This window comes from Diceros bicornis, chromosome X, assembly GCF_020826845.1.
Source record: "Diceros bicornis minor isolate mBicDic1 chromosome X, mDicBic1.mat.cur, whole genome shotgun sequence".
Classification (NCBI taxonomy): domain Eukaryota; kingdom Metazoa; phylum Chordata; class Mammalia; order Perissodactyla; family Rhinocerotidae; genus Diceros; species Diceros bicornis.
The window spans coordinates 18,242,681-18,260,347 of record NC_080781.1 but is presented as its reverse complement, the minus strand read 5'-3'; the positions used below and the strand labels follow the sequence as shown (position 1 = coordinate 18,260,347).

At 36.7% G+C, this 17,667-nt stretch overlaps 1 protein-coding gene across 2 annotated transcripts in view; it reads right to left on the bottom strand.

Annotated features, from left to right (window-relative positions):
* Positions 1-1,026: 1,026 nt before the first annotated feature.
* The window catches only part of MBTPS2 (membrane bound transcription factor peptidase, site 2), a 34,708-nt gene continuing 18,067 nt past the window's right edge, over positions 1,027-17,667 (bottom strand). Inside the window, exons 6-11 of one of the 2 annotated variants that reach the window (XM_058535567.1) lie at positions 16,891-17,009; positions 15,796-15,976; positions 7,687-7,781; positions 7,138-7,333; positions 5,130-5,205; positions 1,027-3,958 (exon numbers count right to left, since the gene is read on the bottom strand). In XM_058535567.1, coding sequence (XP_058391550.1) covers positions 3,736-3,958; positions 5,130-5,205; positions 7,138-7,333; positions 7,687-7,781; positions 15,796-15,976; positions 16,891-17,009 — 890 coding nt within the window. In that variant the 3' untranslated portion in view covers positions 1,027-3,735. The remainder of the gene's footprint in view (positions 3,959-5,129; positions 5,206-7,137; positions 7,334-7,686; positions 7,782-15,795; positions 15,977-16,890; positions 17,010-17,667) is intronic. The other variant, XM_058535568.1, reaches the window with a different exon arrangement.

The window sequence follows — 17,667 nt, the reverse complement described above, 5'->3', positions numbered from 1 at the left end:
CACTTCAGAGTTAAAATAGCTGTGAAATAACTGAAACGTTTTTTTTCTTCCCAGTCTTTTATCACGTTCATTTACTTAAAAGGTTAGATTATACTAAAGCATATGTATACTATTGTTTGATTAGTCATGAAAAGAAAAATAGTTTACATTGAATTGCACACTTTAAACAGGTGAACTTTATGGTATTTATATCTCAATAAAGCTGCTAAAAAAAGCAGCTGGTCTTATCTAAAAACTGGTTTAGATAATCAGTTGTCTAGTCTTGTGACTCTTTTTTTTTTTTAATAATTTTATTTATTTATTTATTTTTCCCCCCAAAGCCCCAGTAGATAGTTGTATGTCATAGCTGCACATCCTTCTAGTTGCTGTATGTGGGACGCGGCCTCAGCATGGCTGGACAAGCGGTGCGCCAGTGCGCGCCCGGGATCCGAACCCGGGCCGCCAGCAGCGGAGCGCGCACACTTAACCGCCAAGCCATGGGCCGGCCCTAGTCTTGTGACTCTTAACCATAGTACGATGGATCAGAGGCAAAAAGGAGGAGTGGAATGAGGCTAGCCAATCAGGAATTGGGCTAAATTTCCAGCCTATTTATCTAGCCCTTAGTAATCTAGAAAGAGAATGTGTGTACGCGCGCACGCATGCCAGAGAGGTTGGCTCTGTACAAAAGGTCAAGAAGAACCAATGTCATAGTTGAAACGCTTTTCTTTCACAAATTCCTAAAAATATAGACTTAGAGAAGACTCCTATCAGACACTAATGAAAGGAAACATGCTAGTCCTCTTTCTTCATCCATAAACAGGCCATTTCCAAAACAGTAGCAAGAGCACAGGAATCTCATTTTAAAAAGACTTTTTTCCATGGCCTGCAACAACTTTCATATACAGAGTGCTTGAGTGAAAACTGAACACTGCTTTTAGAATCAGAAATTTAAAAACAACTAAGATGTATGTAAAGGGAACAATTTTGATAGAAAAGAATACAATTTTTTAAAGAAAGACAACACATAGATGATGATAAAACATAGAATGCTGGTACACATTTATTCTTTTATTGCTAAACATCAAATGCCAGCAACTATGGCATCTTCAAGTTAAATCCTAAGAATGAATTACAGAACAGTCGAAAGATTTATAGAAAAAAATACCTGTGCACCATTATTATGTGGACATTCAATAAATACCATAGGACAAACTAATGACTGAGAGCCACATACCCATGAAGCAGATGTTCACAATTTACCATTAGAACAGACAATGACCTATAAGAGCGATTATCAAAAAGTCAAGTTTAACTGCATGTCTTTTCAAACTGAGATGCTAAAAAGAATATATACATTCTTTATAGATTGTAGGTGATTTAAAAAAACCCTCAAAAATGTAAACAACACAGAGTAGGAACACTGAAAATAAAGTTTTACTGTTGAACAAAGTGACATCACAAAGAACACTTTCTTCAAATCCTCAAAATAATTCATTTTTCTAATCGCTCCTCAGAAACCAAAATGGATTATTTTCATAAAGATGGTAATATATATCAGGGACACAAAGACCTTCCAAGTTATTTTTTATGTTAACATATATTTACAGTAAATATTCAATAATACTTTTTACAACTTACTTAAATAGAAACGTGCTTTTATAATGCATAAATAACACCAATCATCATCCATTCAATCGCATTTATTATTTCTGATGTCTCATGCACTGTGCCAGGGATGCAGAGATGAGCATGACACGGTCCTTGCTCTAGAAGTACCCACCATCAAGCTGAAGAGATAACATGTAACATTTCCTTTTTTACACGATGAGGCCATTTCTATACAAATGGGACTGATCTGCTCAATATCCTATTAGAGTGGTTCCCAAATCCTGACCCTATGGAGCAACAGACCAAGGCGTTGAAAAGCTACAAGAAAATGAGGTGTTTGCTTTTTTACTCACCCAGAAAAAGTTAATGGGTAGGACTTCCTCTATTAAAATTTCTCAGTTTTTAAAAAACTGACCTGCACATATACAACATTTTCATTAGTAAACTCCTTAGTTCATGTAATCGAATTAATTATGTAAGTACTTCATGGCATTCCCCAAGCTCTGAACGGGTCTGAGCATCACTCTGCTAACACACTTTGATCTTGACTGACTGTCTGCCTAAGAATCGAACAAATGCCTTTTTCCTGGGATAAACCAATAATTTGCATGGTTTTAGTAATGGTAATAACTGATGACCTTGAGTCATTAACAAAAATGTTAAAATTATATTTACTGTATAATTTCTGTTTAAGAAAGCAGACAACTTTTTAATACAATCTAAAGAGTTTCTTAAAACTGATTAAAAAGTTTTAGTGCCTAAAGAGCAACTCAATGATCTGAAAAAGGTGAACCCCATGGAATAGCTCATTTAGTGAAGAAGTTGGACACATGACTGTTAATGTTTGAGTGTATGAGAGAAACACATATTTTTCATCAAAGAAATGACACGCTCATATACTTCTAAGACTAATAGTTTCACAGTGGCTTGTTGACCTCCCAGATCTCCCAGGGCTGCATCTCCAGTACAAAAGACCTTGAACTAGGTGGGCTCTTTCAGGCTTGAGTCAGTTCCCAGGCTCTGGCAAATCCAGGTTTGTACTCACTTGTAGCCGTTCTCACTGTACTACCAAGTCTTCCGTAGACCCACAGAGGTAGCTTAGGGGAAAGATGGAAAGCAAGGACTAGGTGTTTAATTACCCAACACTGAGAAAGATGGGACCCACTGGTGAGGACAGAGTATGGTTCAGGGCTTAAGGTAGTTGCTTCTTGAAGACAGGAACCCAGGAGCTAGCCCCCAGATAGGCACAGCAGCACAAGAGAAAATGTCTACCCTGGAAGGGTTCCAAGCTTCAAAGCTCTATAGAGAATGGGAACCAGGACTGCAGAAGGTCCTGTGATCTGTCTTGTGATTTGTCGGAAGACCCGGCTCAGTTCCGAGGTTCAGCCCTAACTGCCTCAGCTCACATGCTGCAGGTAGGAGACACTTTCTGGAGCTCACTGGGAATGTCAAGGCTAGTGCTGCTTTATGAGGGTATGGGGATACATTATCAAAGAGGCAACTCTTGTGAGGCAAAACATGTCTCAGGATATTATAGGCCCCACTTACTACTTTGTTCACTTATTTGGCATCATTTGACAAAGATTTTCCCTTTCATGTCAGCAGATTCTTTTATAGACTTTTATTAATTTAATTATAATCAGACCTCAGTTGTCAGAGTATAAAATAATACACTAATAAATTTTAAAATACTTTTCAAACAAGACAAAGGACAAGAGATATAGGCCAAGAAAATGCTCACCTTTCCATTTGGCCAAAGTCTGGTAGCCTTCATATCTGGATTAATGATGCTTTTTCAAGAAGTTTCCCCCAATTAATTCCACCCAATTCTGTTTTCCTTTACATTACTTCAACACAGTATATAGTCACACAAAAATGGTTTAACATGAATTTACATTTGTTTAGAAATTGTTCCACAAGCTCCTGAAGTTTGTAAGTTCAGTCTTTAAAACTAGAATGTAGTCAGGAACTATGCCTTTTATTTCTTCTCTTTATCCCCTATCCCAGAGTTTGGATACTCTGATATACGAGGAGCTTAAAGTTGTTGGCTAAAATGTAATTTTAAGGAAACACTTTATATTTCATATCAAGTAAGGTTTTCAATATTGTATACTGTAACTCAAAGATTATGTCAGATGAGTGCAAATATTACCGCGCTGTAACCATCCAGAGTCCCAGGGTCACATTGGCAGCCAAAAGTATACTGCCACCAAGCAAGATGAAAAATCCTATCAGATCTTTGACATCATTGTCTCCAATCACTGAGGTAAGGGTAGCATCCAGAAAAGAGTTTAAAATCCACTGTCCATCCAAAGCAAAGCAGGGTACTGCATTAACAATAGCCAGAGCTCCTGAGAGGGAAATCAGGTACCTGGGTAAAATCAGTTAAGGAGTCAACTGTGAGGTGTGAGTGGAAACCACATTTCTGGGAGTCAGAAGAAGATATTTTATTAGGACTGGATTTGAGATTACAGTTGACTTCCCTCCTTTCTTTAAATCTCTGCCCACCAGTACAGGCCATTCCTTCTTAGATCTCTACTATTTAAAACAAATGATTTGTATTATTTCAAAGTTCAAAAACCTTGACTAGAAAAATAAAGGCCAACCATTGGCAAAATAAGGCAATCAATAATGAATCCCTAGGAAGACTAAGTCTTTCTAATCCTTTAATGATACAACAAGGGAAGGGAATATGGAAGGAACAAGAAATAAGGGAAAATTATTTTTTGATCCTTACAAAGTATTACCTTATATTAGGAAACATAAAGATTTTGGCCCCTTGAACCCTATTTTACTATCATGTATAAGGATATAACATAAATATGTAACATAAATATATAACTCTATTTTATTGCCATCTATAAGGTTATAGCATAAATCTCCCTGAAACAAAGCTGCAGCCTACAAGGTACAATCTTGATTGTACACATTTTTTAGTAACTGGTCATTTGTTTTCTATTTTACTTTTTTGAAAATCATTGAGGAAAGAAATGAAAAAGATTTAAAAGTGACAAAAATAAAGAACCCTCCCAAACTGTTCAGTTTATTCAAATTCTACATAATGATCAGTTTTTTAAAAATTTCATCTTTTATATGCAAACATAATATGCTAAAGAACACATGAGATTTTGTCCTCTGAATTGCTATTTTAGTAGTGGAAACCAGTTTGATCTCTCTTACGCATTCATCCATCTGGTCAGAGCTAACAGGCTCAGAAGGGGTGGAATTCACCACCTCATTAGTAGCTGAAACTTTCATCCTTTAGAAAATTACTAAAAAGGTTTTAGATCTGTAAATTCAACTCTCATTTTGTATTCTGGGTTCCTTCCATTCCGTATCTTAACGTTTCTCCCTTCCTGATCACTCTCCTCTGACTTTTTTCCCTTCTGGGTACAATCTGATCTTTTCAACTTTAAAGTCTCTTTTTCAGTTGCTAGCAATTAATTGATACTTGTAAGGTCTAAGCATGCTCTACTTAAGGTAAGACTGATCAAGTTCCAAGTAACATACTTTTAAAACATTTTCCACACCAGAAAGGATACTTGACAAATGTCTCCACAACCACAGGCAGATCTATGCTTAGAAAGTTGAAACGTGGGATAAAACTGGTGATACTCACTAAAAAAGAAAAATAAGAAATAATGGATATTATTCATACAGATAAACAACAGCACTACGAATGTTACCATATGGTCAAAAATTGGACTAGCCTATTAAATTGGTTGAGAAAACCCTTCCCAAACATATCCAGGCAGGCTATATGCCCCACATGTAAAAACAATTCATTATTCTAGAAGATTTAATAAAAATAGTGGAATACAGAAATTCATGTCCCAGTGTGTACTTACATTTTGAGGTAAGACTAAGATAAGACTGACTATATACCAAGTATGACTACCAAATACAGAGACTGACTTAAAAAATACACTAGAATTTACATCAAAAGAGTCCTTACCCTTTCAAAGAGGTATAACCTTAAAAACACATTCAGTCCAAGTATTATGCCACTTAACCTCTTTCTGGTCTTGTTTTTTTCTTCATTGCTAAAACAAGGATTAAGACTAGAGAATTTTTTTTTTTTTTTGGTAAGGAAGATTGGCCCTGAGCTAACGTCTGTGGCCAATCTTCCTCTTTTTGCTGAATAAGATTGGCCCTGAGCTAATCTCTGTGCCCATTCTCCTCTATTTTGAATGTGGAACGCTGCCACAGGATGGCTTGATGAGCGGTGCATAGGTCCCCACCTGGGATCCGAACTTGCGAACCCCGGGCCACTGAAGCAGAGCGTGCGAACTTAACCACTATGTCACCGGGCCGGCCCCAAGACTAGAGAATTTTTAAGGTCTCTTCTACTCTGTGGAATCCACAGTCCTGTTTTTGTTCAAAACATTTAAAAACTCTCCTGTAATTAGGTAGAACCCATAGTACATATTTCTGAATTACCCTAAAAGGGGATATTTCTTCATTTGTTGAGGATGTATCTAATATTTGCACTCTCGAGTCATTTAGTGCCACACTAATAAATAATGACTGAGGCTGTATCTGAGGATATGACTATGAAGCAATGAGTCTTTTTTGAAGAGTAACATAAAACTCACATGTCCATCAACTGATGAATGTATCAAGAAAATGTCCATACAGTGGAATAGCATTCAGCCATAAAAAGGAATGATGTACTGACATGCTACAACATGGATGAATCTTGAAAACATGCTAAGTGAAAGAAGCCAGTCACAAAATATCCCATTTATATGAATGTACAGAACAGGCAAATTTATAGAAGCAGAAAGTAGATTAGTGGTTGCCAAGGGCTGGAGGGTGTTGAGGAGAAATGTGGAGTGACTGCTTAATGGGTATGGGGTTTCTTTTTGGAGTGATAAAAATATTCTGGAACTCGATTGTGGTGATGGCTGCACAACTCTGAATATATTAAAAAATACTGAATTGTACACTTTAAAATGGTGAATTATATGGTATGTGAATTATATTTCAACTGTTATAATAAAAGAAACATAAAAAGATTTTGTACAACAAAATGAGTTAGACTATATGATCTTCAGCCATATGGTGAAGCTATATATTTAGTCCAATCACGTTGCCACGCTGAAACAACTATGCTGGCCTGGTTTTGAAATTATATTCAGATAAAATTCATGTGTCATGCACAAATTACCTTATAATCCTATTACTATGATTCCTGGCATTCCCTGGGGTATGCTGCTCTTGCCACTGTTTTGGGAGCTTGGATAAATTTTAAAAACTCAGAGAATATCTGAGAGATCATCTATGTGACCTTGGCATAAATGGTGGTGAAGGAAAAATGTGTTACCCTTCATAGGCAGACATGGGATTCAGCTCCACTTTGCTTTAAATTTGGATTATTTCTCTACTGCCTAAATTTCATTTAACACTTAAGAACGAGTTAACAAGACTTTGAAAAGTGATCAAATTTAAAATAAACAAAACTAATGCAAGGATTTGTACTGTGTTTCTACCACTGAGAATATATGCCACCTTAACGATTTTTTGAGGGTCTACCACAATAATACCTACCTGTGTAGTGAAGGTGTAGTGGATGTCCTACGTACAACATATCGATTTGAGGCGGGTGTTTCACTTTTATTAAACGAGTATGAGTTTCCAAAGAAGGTATTATACAGAAACTTGAACTTGAGCTTTTTTTACAATCTTTATTGGTTCTACAAACTTGGGTGGCTTCAACTGCTTTCCGGGCAGGTAGACATGTATGCTATGAATAAAATATTAATTAGTCAATACTATTAACAAGAAGAACACCAAGTTACATTCCTTCAATATCTTTCATGTCACCTAGTATATTAGAAATGAAGTTCATATAAAAGAAATGCCATTTATGTGCACCTACTATAAATTAGATTCAAGTATTCCACTTTGGCCAAATAAGATATTACCATTATAAATTTTTAAAGATTCTCAGATGAAACGTGACATGTGAAATGTAGACATTTTAATAAAATGATACAAAAGGGAGTTTTCATAGATTCCATTTTAGTTCTATGTGTGTATATGCTTATTTTCTAATAATTATATCAGACAAGCAAGAGTGCTTCAGGGACAACTTACCAAACGCTTATTAAAATTATTTCTGTAGGAAAAGCACACATCTGTAAGGCTGTGATTGTTACAGCATTCAGTCGAACCATCTAGCCGTTTGTATGCTAAAGAGAAATAGTTTATTAGAATCCACCATAAAAAAAGAGTCCATTATATAGAAGTACACTTGTAATAAAAATTTTGCTTTCAAGACAAAAAGAGTAAGGAAAATGCATATGAATTAGGAAATAAATGCATAATTGAGAGTTCAGCTTGCCGGCTACTCGCTGCAGTCTGATTTTACATTATAAAGAGAGATACGTTCAATTTGAAATCAAGAAGCAGCAATTACCCTAGGTTAGCTGTCTTCATATAAACTTACCAACTATAAAGCTGGAGTTCTAGGGTCTCAGCTAGTCAAGCACAAATATTTAATGAGCCACTATTTGATGCTCTAATGCCGCTGATCTAATATCACTACTGAGCTCCTGCGCTGTGGTGTTCGCAGAGTGGGCCAGAGGATGCCTAGGAGACTCTCATCCCTAAGGACATCCCTATTATATCAAATATCTATCCCACCTCCAGGCTTACCTTGGGGCTTTCCCCATAGAACCAGGTCAGCCCAATTTCACCCCACAGATGTGCACATATTTGCCTGCATACCAGTAATCCAGTTACCATTTTTGGAAGACAACAGAAACAGGGCAACTGTTTATTCCCATTATTCATTTATTTTTTCAAGTTCTTTGGCAGACTGCTTCATTTATATCTAGGGCAGAATAAGGAAGCTAAATCACTGATACAGGTGGGACAAAAAATGATTTCCATGTATTTATTTTGGAAGGTTTCCTGCATGCAGCACATCAAACCCACAAAGCATAAATTGACGTGTGGCAAGGACCAATTAAACTTAGAGTCTTATATATACATATTACCATACTCAGATATGCTGAAGCAGACAGACTCAAGAGTAAAGTTATCTCCGATTTCCAGTACCACAAAAAACTTTTATTACAAGAGTGTCTTCAGGGCCGGCCCCGTGGCTTAGCGGTTAAGTGCTCACGCTCTGCTACTGGCGGCCCGGGCTTGATCCCGGGCGCGCACTGATGCACCACTTCTCCGGCCATGCTGAGGCCGCGTCCCACATACAGCAACTAGAAGGATGTGCAGCTATGACATACAACTATCTACTGGGGCTTTGGGGGAAAAATAAATAAATAAAATTATTAAAAAAACAAAAAAAAACAAGAGTGTCTTCAGGGGCACTAGCATGAAAATGTTAGTTGATATGCAATGTGATTTTATAAGGATTTTGTATTTCATCCAAAGGTTGTTTTTAAATCTTTTTTTTTTTTTTTTTTTTTTACTACATTATTTGAGGAAGACATCTTGTATTGGTTAGACTGGATCTCCCTAGCCACGCACTGTTGCTCTCTCTCCCCGGCAACACAAAGTGAAGAACAAAAGAGATGAAGCAAACTAACAGATGCATCCATTTCTCCTCTGCAATGGCTAGTTGTGTGGGTAGTTTTGTTTTGCTTTCTTATCGTAACTGAACGGATATTTAAATCCTGGGTGATGAGTAATATTTAAAATAGGAAAGGAAACTGTAAACACCTAACGGCACAGACAAACCCGTGCTTATAATCACTCGTCAGCCCTAATGGTAAAGTATACGGTAAAAAGTTGTTTAGGATTTTTTTTAATCAATCCAGGCTAAAACCCTCAGTATTCTCCCTGATCAGCTGCCAAGTCCCACTAATTTTTACCTCCCCATTATTGTTCTCCTTATCTATTCCCACCTGAGTGTAGACACTAATTCCTCCTCACCTGACCCATCTGAACAGTAAGTCCTAGCACATCGTTTGTTTACCACCTAGCTCTCATACGCAAAGCTGTCCTACATACCGAATGCTTCAGATTAACCTTCCAATGTACAACTCTGAGAATGTAGCGCCTCTAATCTGAAATTTCCAGACTCTGCACTGCTCCCAAATAAAGTCTAAACTCCATAGCCTAAAATGTAAAGATATCCACTTTTTTTAATCACCTTATCTCATACTCTTGCTGAACCAAATGACTAGCAGTTCCCTGACCACCTTCTAGTCTATGGTCCTGAGGTTCATTTCTATCTTGGCATCTTGAAATTAAACTCACTGTTGAAGCCTATCTCAAGAGCTGCTGCTACGAAACCTGTCCTCATCTCAGTCAAGACTGACTGCCATCAACTTTCACAACTCCCAATATTTCCTGTCATTACTCACATTTAACCTTGTACTGTAATAAAAGGTAATAAAAGGAAAACTCCAAGAATCTTCTCCACATATTTTGAGTATTCAGATTGTTTTTATGCCCAAATCTTCTCTGGTCTGTTTCCTTGATTAGACTGTGAGCTCCTTGAGGGAAAGATTTCTCAGTGTCTTATATAAGGTGGATTACTCAATATACACTGAATATGTAAAATGATGTTCTATGCTACTTGCCTTTGTATCGGCAATTACTTTTAAAAATTTATATCTGATGCTTGATCACTAACTTTTCTTGGAGGATCATATACAATACAGAACTGAAAGTCAAGAATTTGATATCACTGTTGATACAGCATTTCTGGTAACATAAACGCTTAAAGGTGCCAAGCAGGTACCAAATAAACGAAGTGGATAGTGTATGGCAAAAACAGGAAGTGGTGGGGACTGTGATGAATTAAAAAATATATACCCTGTTCTAAGGGGTTAGCAGCCAGGCCACTTAACTTGGGGCCCAGATTCAAGAGACCATCCATTTTATTCTAAGAGAAATCAGAAATCTGGACCCTCATGTGAAACCCCTTGAATTTTAAATATTGGCAGCCATTTAAAAATTTTAAAAACACTGTGCAAGCCAAACAAAATACATCCCCTGAAGCTGGACTTGGCCTCTAGGCTACTACCAATTTGTGACCTCTGGATTATGGCTTCTTCCTATGCTGATTATTCCAACCAAAACATAAATCCATGGCTGTGGCTGCCCTCACAAGATTAAGTACCTCTTGACATACAGAATTTTTCAATAAAGAGCTAAATATTTTGTTACCATGTAAGAAGTAAACTTGATATTTCCCTGTTTATCAATTTAAAAAAAGTTGTAGGTTTAAAAAAATATTTTTAGAATCTTTTCTACCGGGTCACGTTAAAGGACACGTCACTTAACCCATTTCTGTGACACAATTCTTAATATGTAAGATGGGGACGTCACAGATAATTTTCACATTAGTATACTGCTATCAAGCATGAAAGGCCAATCCAATTCTACTTTGGAAGGAGCATTCAAGACTGCAACAGGAGGTCCCAGAGGCATTCAGGGGTTCAATTTCACTTTAGGAGATTAGAATTGCCCCTTATATCTCCCCAGACTGGGAAACAATTAGGAAAATTAAGACCAGATCAGTTTCATAATTACACTACAGGGAGAACCTGCATATTCTGAATATACCCTAAGATGGGCCTTAAGATACTCATAGAAATAGTCTAGCCTTCAAAAGATGGTCTAGATCAGAGGTGATTTTTGAATAAGGCTGGAGAGAAGAAACTTTTCCAATCTATAGTTCATAGTCCCCACTACTTTCTATATCACTAAAATGAACTGAACAATTTTCTTAACCTAGCTTAATAAATATATAAATGTAGCTAGAGCTCCAACACAGGGAGGCAAGCCTATTTATTCTTAGTTCTACAGTAGACTTTATACCAGCATCATCTAGTAAGAAGTAGTTAAAAAATTATAAACACATACACACACACACACACACTCTCTCTCTCTCTTCAATTTAGGATAGCAAAGAAACCTTGGATCATAACTTGATGTTCACAATGCAAAAGCAGACACTTTTTTCCAAACAGAGAAGATTTGGGCATAAAAACAATCTGGGTACTCAAAATATGTGGAAAAGATTCTTGGAGTTTTCCTTTTATTATCTTAAACTAGGTCAGCAAAGGTCTTTTCTCATTTCAGTTAGAGATATGTAAGACAGGACAATATTCCCATTGCCAGGCAGTTTTAAGGGCATATACCCTTACCTCTTTTGAATAGGAATATAGGCTGTTCAAAGGGGTGCCTGAGTCTGGGCTCACAGCTTCATTTTAAGGAGCAGTTGCCTTTAGTATTTAATCTCATACTCCTTAAAATGTAGTTCAAATACTGGACTTGTTAAGTACAGTCTTAATTACTCAAAACAATGCTTTAAGGAAAGAAAAAAGGAATTTAGCTTTATGCATAGTATATGAAATGAAGATTGTCCCCTCAAACTAAAGAGAAAGGCTGTGGGGCTGGCCCTGTGGCATAGTGGCTAAGTGCGTGTGCTCCGCTGCTGGTGGCCCAGATTCGGATCCCCGGTGCGCACCGATGCACCAAGCTTGTCAGGCCATGCTGTGGCAGCGTCCCATATAAAGTGCAGGAGGATGAGCACAGATGTTAGCTCAGGGCCAGTCTTCCTCAGCAAAAAAGAGGAGGATTGGCATGGATGTTAGCTCAGGGCTGATCTGCCTCACAAAAAAATAAATAAATAAAAATAAAATAAAATAAAGAGAAAGCCTGCAAGATATTTGTCAGGAAAATAGTCCCCCAAAAAAAGCCAGACTAGTTCTTGTCTGTAACTTTTAGTTCCATTCAAATCACTAAGTGGCATATGGACACTCAGCAATCCTAAAAGCAGAGGCTTGAATATGAATGGGGGAAAAGTTTTTGTTTTCAGTTCTGACCCAGAATGAGACCAGAGATCTATTCAGGTGCAAAGGGCTCTAAGCCCTCACCCAGTGTTCTTTTTGGGGCTTCCTGAAAAGGCCATTCAATTTCCAAGGAGTATATGGGACCAGTTCCTAAGGCTTGCCCACGCACCAAGTGCAGAGGTGGAAGTAAACCAGCTTTGGCTCTTGTTGGTGATGTTCATCATAGTTTAGTATGTTAGTGTTTAAAAATCAAAAAGGAGGGCCAGCCCCGTGGCTTAGTGGTTAAGTGCGTGCGCTCCACTGCTGGCGGCCCTGGTTCGGATCCTGGGCACGCACCGATGCACCGCTTCTCCGGCCATGCTGAGGCCGCGTCCCACATACAGCAACTGGAAGGATGTGCAACTATGACATACAACTATCTACTGGGGCTTTGGGGGGAAAAATAAATAAATAAATAAATAGTTTAATAAATAAATAAATAAAATAAAAATCAAAAAGGAAAGGATTAACAGAAGAAAAAAGCAGGTCCTAACAATTTCATAAAATGTATAGTCATTTCAGGTACATTAACCACATTTTTCTAATTTGCCATAAATCTACCTGTTATTATTTTAAGGAGACCATCTAGTCTGCTTAATTAACACCTTAATTAATTAATAGCTTAGGGAATATCTTTAAAAATTTAATAATACACCTGGGAGAGTCCAGGTATGACATAATGCCAGAAATGATTGGTTGGGACAGCTTATGGGTACTTCCAGGGTCGGATCTTTCCAAAGTGACTTTATTGTTTTGAAGCGGTATAAATTCTTAGAATTTTAATTACACATATTGAATTCCACTCTAAATTGAGTATGAATCACTTCTGGATTGTTGGCCACCTTGTATTATCATATCTTTCCCTTCTATTCATAATGAAGAATAACAAAGGTACCTAGATACATGTAAAATACTATCAATCCATAGCTTGCTTAAATGTCCACAGCCCCAGTGGTCAAGTCTGCCATTAAAATTAATCTAGTATACATTTTAAGTTATATTTACAATCATTAAATTTTTATAAACTGGCTAAGTATATGCACTCCATTTAAAAATGGTTAAATGGAGGTACAGGTTTATCAGATAAAGTCAACATGTAAAATCAACATGTATCCTAATACAGTCGCTCCTAAGGAGATGAACTAGATATTGAAGAATTATTTTGGGATTGATTTTTTATTAGTATGGAAAGAGTAATATCTGCTTTAGGTTTTTAAACAAATACCTCCAAAATATAGCATATGACCCATAACAGTGAAATACTTGAAAAGTTAATACGGAAAAGAGTTTCAGAGTATCTCAGGGAAAATTTTCGTTTCCAATTTGTCTGACAGAAAAAGGACAAAATCTTAAACATCTGAAATGCAGATATTCTAAATAAAACAATCCTATTGGAGAAAACTTTATTTGATTACTGTGTCATTTTGGCTTTTGTAATTCAATACAGATTATACCACATTTAGAGAAGCTGGAGGAAAATGATAAAAGACTCAAGTAGTATGAAATAATGGATTATTTCTCTTACAGAAGAACACATTGTGGGTTACGTACCAACCTTCTGTCATGTGAAATGTTTTGGAAGATGGTAAGTGGCTCTTGAAAATAGGGAAAATTTACAGGTATTTCAACCTTAAAGCATGAAGTTAGCACACTGACCAATCTTACCACCACAAGGGAGACAACCAGACATTGTGTGCCTCCTGACATGATACAACAGAAAGTACTATCTATGAAGTATTTTTGCCCCCTTACCCCCTCAATGGATCCTGAATCTAATCAAGCCTCTAGACGTAATTACTGTTTACAGAAAATTTGGGGGACATCTGAACATGTTAATGACATTATGAGGATAAGATATAATCAGACGGGCAAGCCTGGTGGCGCAAGTGGTTAAGTGCATGTGCTCCGCTGCGGCGGCCCAGGGTTCGCCGGTTTGGATCCTGGGTGTGCACTGAACCACCACTCGGCAAGCCATGCTGTGGTGGCGTCCCATATAAAGTGGAGGAAGATGGGCACCGATGTTAGCCCAGGGCCAGTCTTCCTCAGCAAAAAAAAAAAAAAAAAAAAGAGGAGGATTGGCAAATGTTAGCACAGGGCTGATCTTCCTCACCAAACAAACAAACAAAAAAAGATATAATCAGACAAATCCAGAATATAGGAAATTCAACAAAACAAATGACAGTTTCTTCAACAAACAAATGATATTTCAAAAGAAAAAGTCAGGGGGAATTGTTACAAGTTAAAAGACACTTAAAAGACATACCATTCAACTTAAACAAACCAAGTATCTAAAGAACAGCTAGGGAAAGGTGAATACCAACTAGATATTAGGAATTATTGTTAATTTTGTTAGGTGTGATAACAGTACTGTGGTCATGTTTAAAAAGCTGTCATCTATTAAAGACATGCTGAAGTTTATGGATGAAATGATGGGATGTGCTTTAAAATACTTCCCCCAAAAGTGGGCTGATTAGATGAAAAAATTGGCAAAATGTTGATAATTTGTGAAGCTGGGAGAAGGATGCATGAGGTTTCATTTATACTACTTTCTTGACTTTTATGTATGTTTGAAAAACTTTTACAATAAAAAGTTCTTAAAAATGGGTTATACATGGAAGATCATATTTGGAAAACATTTTTAAAGATCAGTTCTTACTACTTGGCCATTGTCGCACACAGTACTTTAGTCAAGTTATTCTTGATTATTAATCATATTTTCTAACCCCAATAGATGTGGACAAGTATCCAGGGCATTTCTTGACTTAAAGATATAGTCTGTGAGCATAATTTGTATTTTCCAACACTTTCAATTATTTGGGCTCCCATGTTTTTGTATAAAGAGTAGAGAGGCTGATTTTTCAGAGCTGAAAGAACTAAAAAAAATTTGGCGGCTTCTGAGAATAAACTTGCTTCACCCTGTCACCTGCTACACAGAACAACAGATGTGACTTCAGGGGGTATTTTTGGATGCCAAGATGACTTCCTCTGGATGCCTGTCACATAAAATAACTCTACCTCAAATAGCTTTGGACATGCCACCATCCATATAGCAGAGGGGTATTTAATTAGTGGAATTTAGTTAATTGGTTATGGTTGAGCTTGAATTCTGACTTAACACAAGTTTTTTTGAATGCAGAAAGAATTAGACACTAGAGTCCTGAAAGTCAAATATGATACTATGAAATTAGTAAGAATTTCAACAGCAATATATAATAAAACATAAATATTAGCATCCAACTTATCGAGAAGAATGTTTACTAGTTTGGACCTATCATTACTTAACTGATTTGTTTTAAAGAAATTAGAACAAAATAAATCTATAGACATGGTCTAAGAACCGGGGAATTGCAAGTACTGCCACTTGAAGCATTGTATTATACTGAGGAAATATACACACCTCTAACTGGGAAGCTCAACTGCTGTAAAGTGGATGCACTTATACAGTAACCAATTTGGGGCTCATAGGCGATGGTATCTAGACATTCATTCCAATCTTGCACATTAGTAACAGGACAATCCTGTAAATGGGTGACAAGATCTCCCACAAAAAGGCCTCTGGGTCCAATGGCAGGTGAGTCCTTGGGAAGAGGGCAAAATCAAATGAGATAATGTGTGAAAACAAACTAAGATTAATCTGAGCAAATAATAGTTAAAGACACTCAGTTAATTAAGTAGAATATTTTGAATAATGCAGAAAATCCAGCTTTGACTCCAAGATGTATAGATCTAGAAAATTAACAAAACAAAACCCAACAATTATAGCTACTTTTCCTACTTCTCCAAGATCTTGAATTTTTCGCAACTGAAAAAAAAAAACATTTGCCAACTGTTAAGATTAAAATGATAAAGTTTTCCCAAACTGCTAATTAAAATTTTTTGTGAAAGTAGTCATCAGAATGCCTTCATTTTCCTATATCCTCAATGGATAAAATTATAAGACAAGCCCTTATCTAAACACAGTCCCAAATATGCAGACGGTACTGTCAGCACAGGAAATATGTGAGCCAGTTGCTCAAAAAGGTAATTTTCCTCTTCCCAAAGTCTGAATGGAAGACTTGACGCCATCATAGTAGTTACTGTCTAAGGGAGTGAAATACAGAGTTGAAGACATTAACTTAAACTCCCACAAAATGCTCTGGCTGGCTAGCCTAGCTTTCATCTTACTTACTTCTTAGGCGTAAAGACATTTCACTCAAAAGCAGAGTTATAAAAATAAACAGTAAAGGTAAATGATGCATTTTATCAACAAACTACAGGTAGAAAATCTTGGTACTATCTTTGTAATTCAGAACAGAAATAATTTTCAGTATTTTTAAAAAGCCAATGTATTTCACAAAACTATTTGTTCAATTTGAAAGGATTACAGTAATTTCTTCAAGAGAAACTGAACATTCTGTAAGAGGAGAACTTGAATAAAAGTTCCTGACATAAGATGCTAAGTGTTACATCACAAAATCTGGTGCAAGAATGCCCCAAGTAATCCATTATTTACCTCAGCAACTTCAGTGATAAGCACTCCGACTCCAGTGTAGTAAAATGGCAAGAGAATTACAGGGAGGAGAACAAGAGCTAAAATACCCAGGAGTGCAAGGACGAAATTATGCCAGATACCTGAAAAGAGAGAAAAAAAGAAATAAGCTCAATCAGGGGCAGGAATGATATAGGTATTTGGACTTCATGACACCTGGGCATTCTGGTAAATTAGTAAAGTAACCAGAAGAAGCTGTGAGGCAGATACATCTTACTTATTAGTACAGCAGACAAATGTTCAGTTAGAGGCCTCTTCCATTTCCAATATTGAAATCTAAAATGAGCATGTTAATACTACAATACGAAAACCACATGCTAATATGATTTAACACTAATAGCATCTACATTCTATTATATATATACCTCTATGATATATATAACATGAACAGAATTAATATTTTCTACTTACTATACTCTCTTTTCCAAAAATGTATACAATATTAATTTAAACATACTTGTGATCTTGGAAGGGAACTTCAGAGCTATTCAAATAGAAGTTAAAAGGAAATAAAAAACATTCTTGCTGAACTGGGGTATGGAAATCCACAAGGTACTTGCAAAAAGAGATTTTTTTTTTAAGAACTAAAAAAATAGAGCATGTATCTTACATCATGTCACAGACTATAACCACCTCCACCATATATACAGAGATGGCTGGGTGAACTCAGTGGTGTGCTGGAGCCTGCTCCTACCAGCTTGCCACAACTGACTGTGTGCATCTCTTCCCAATTCCTCCTTC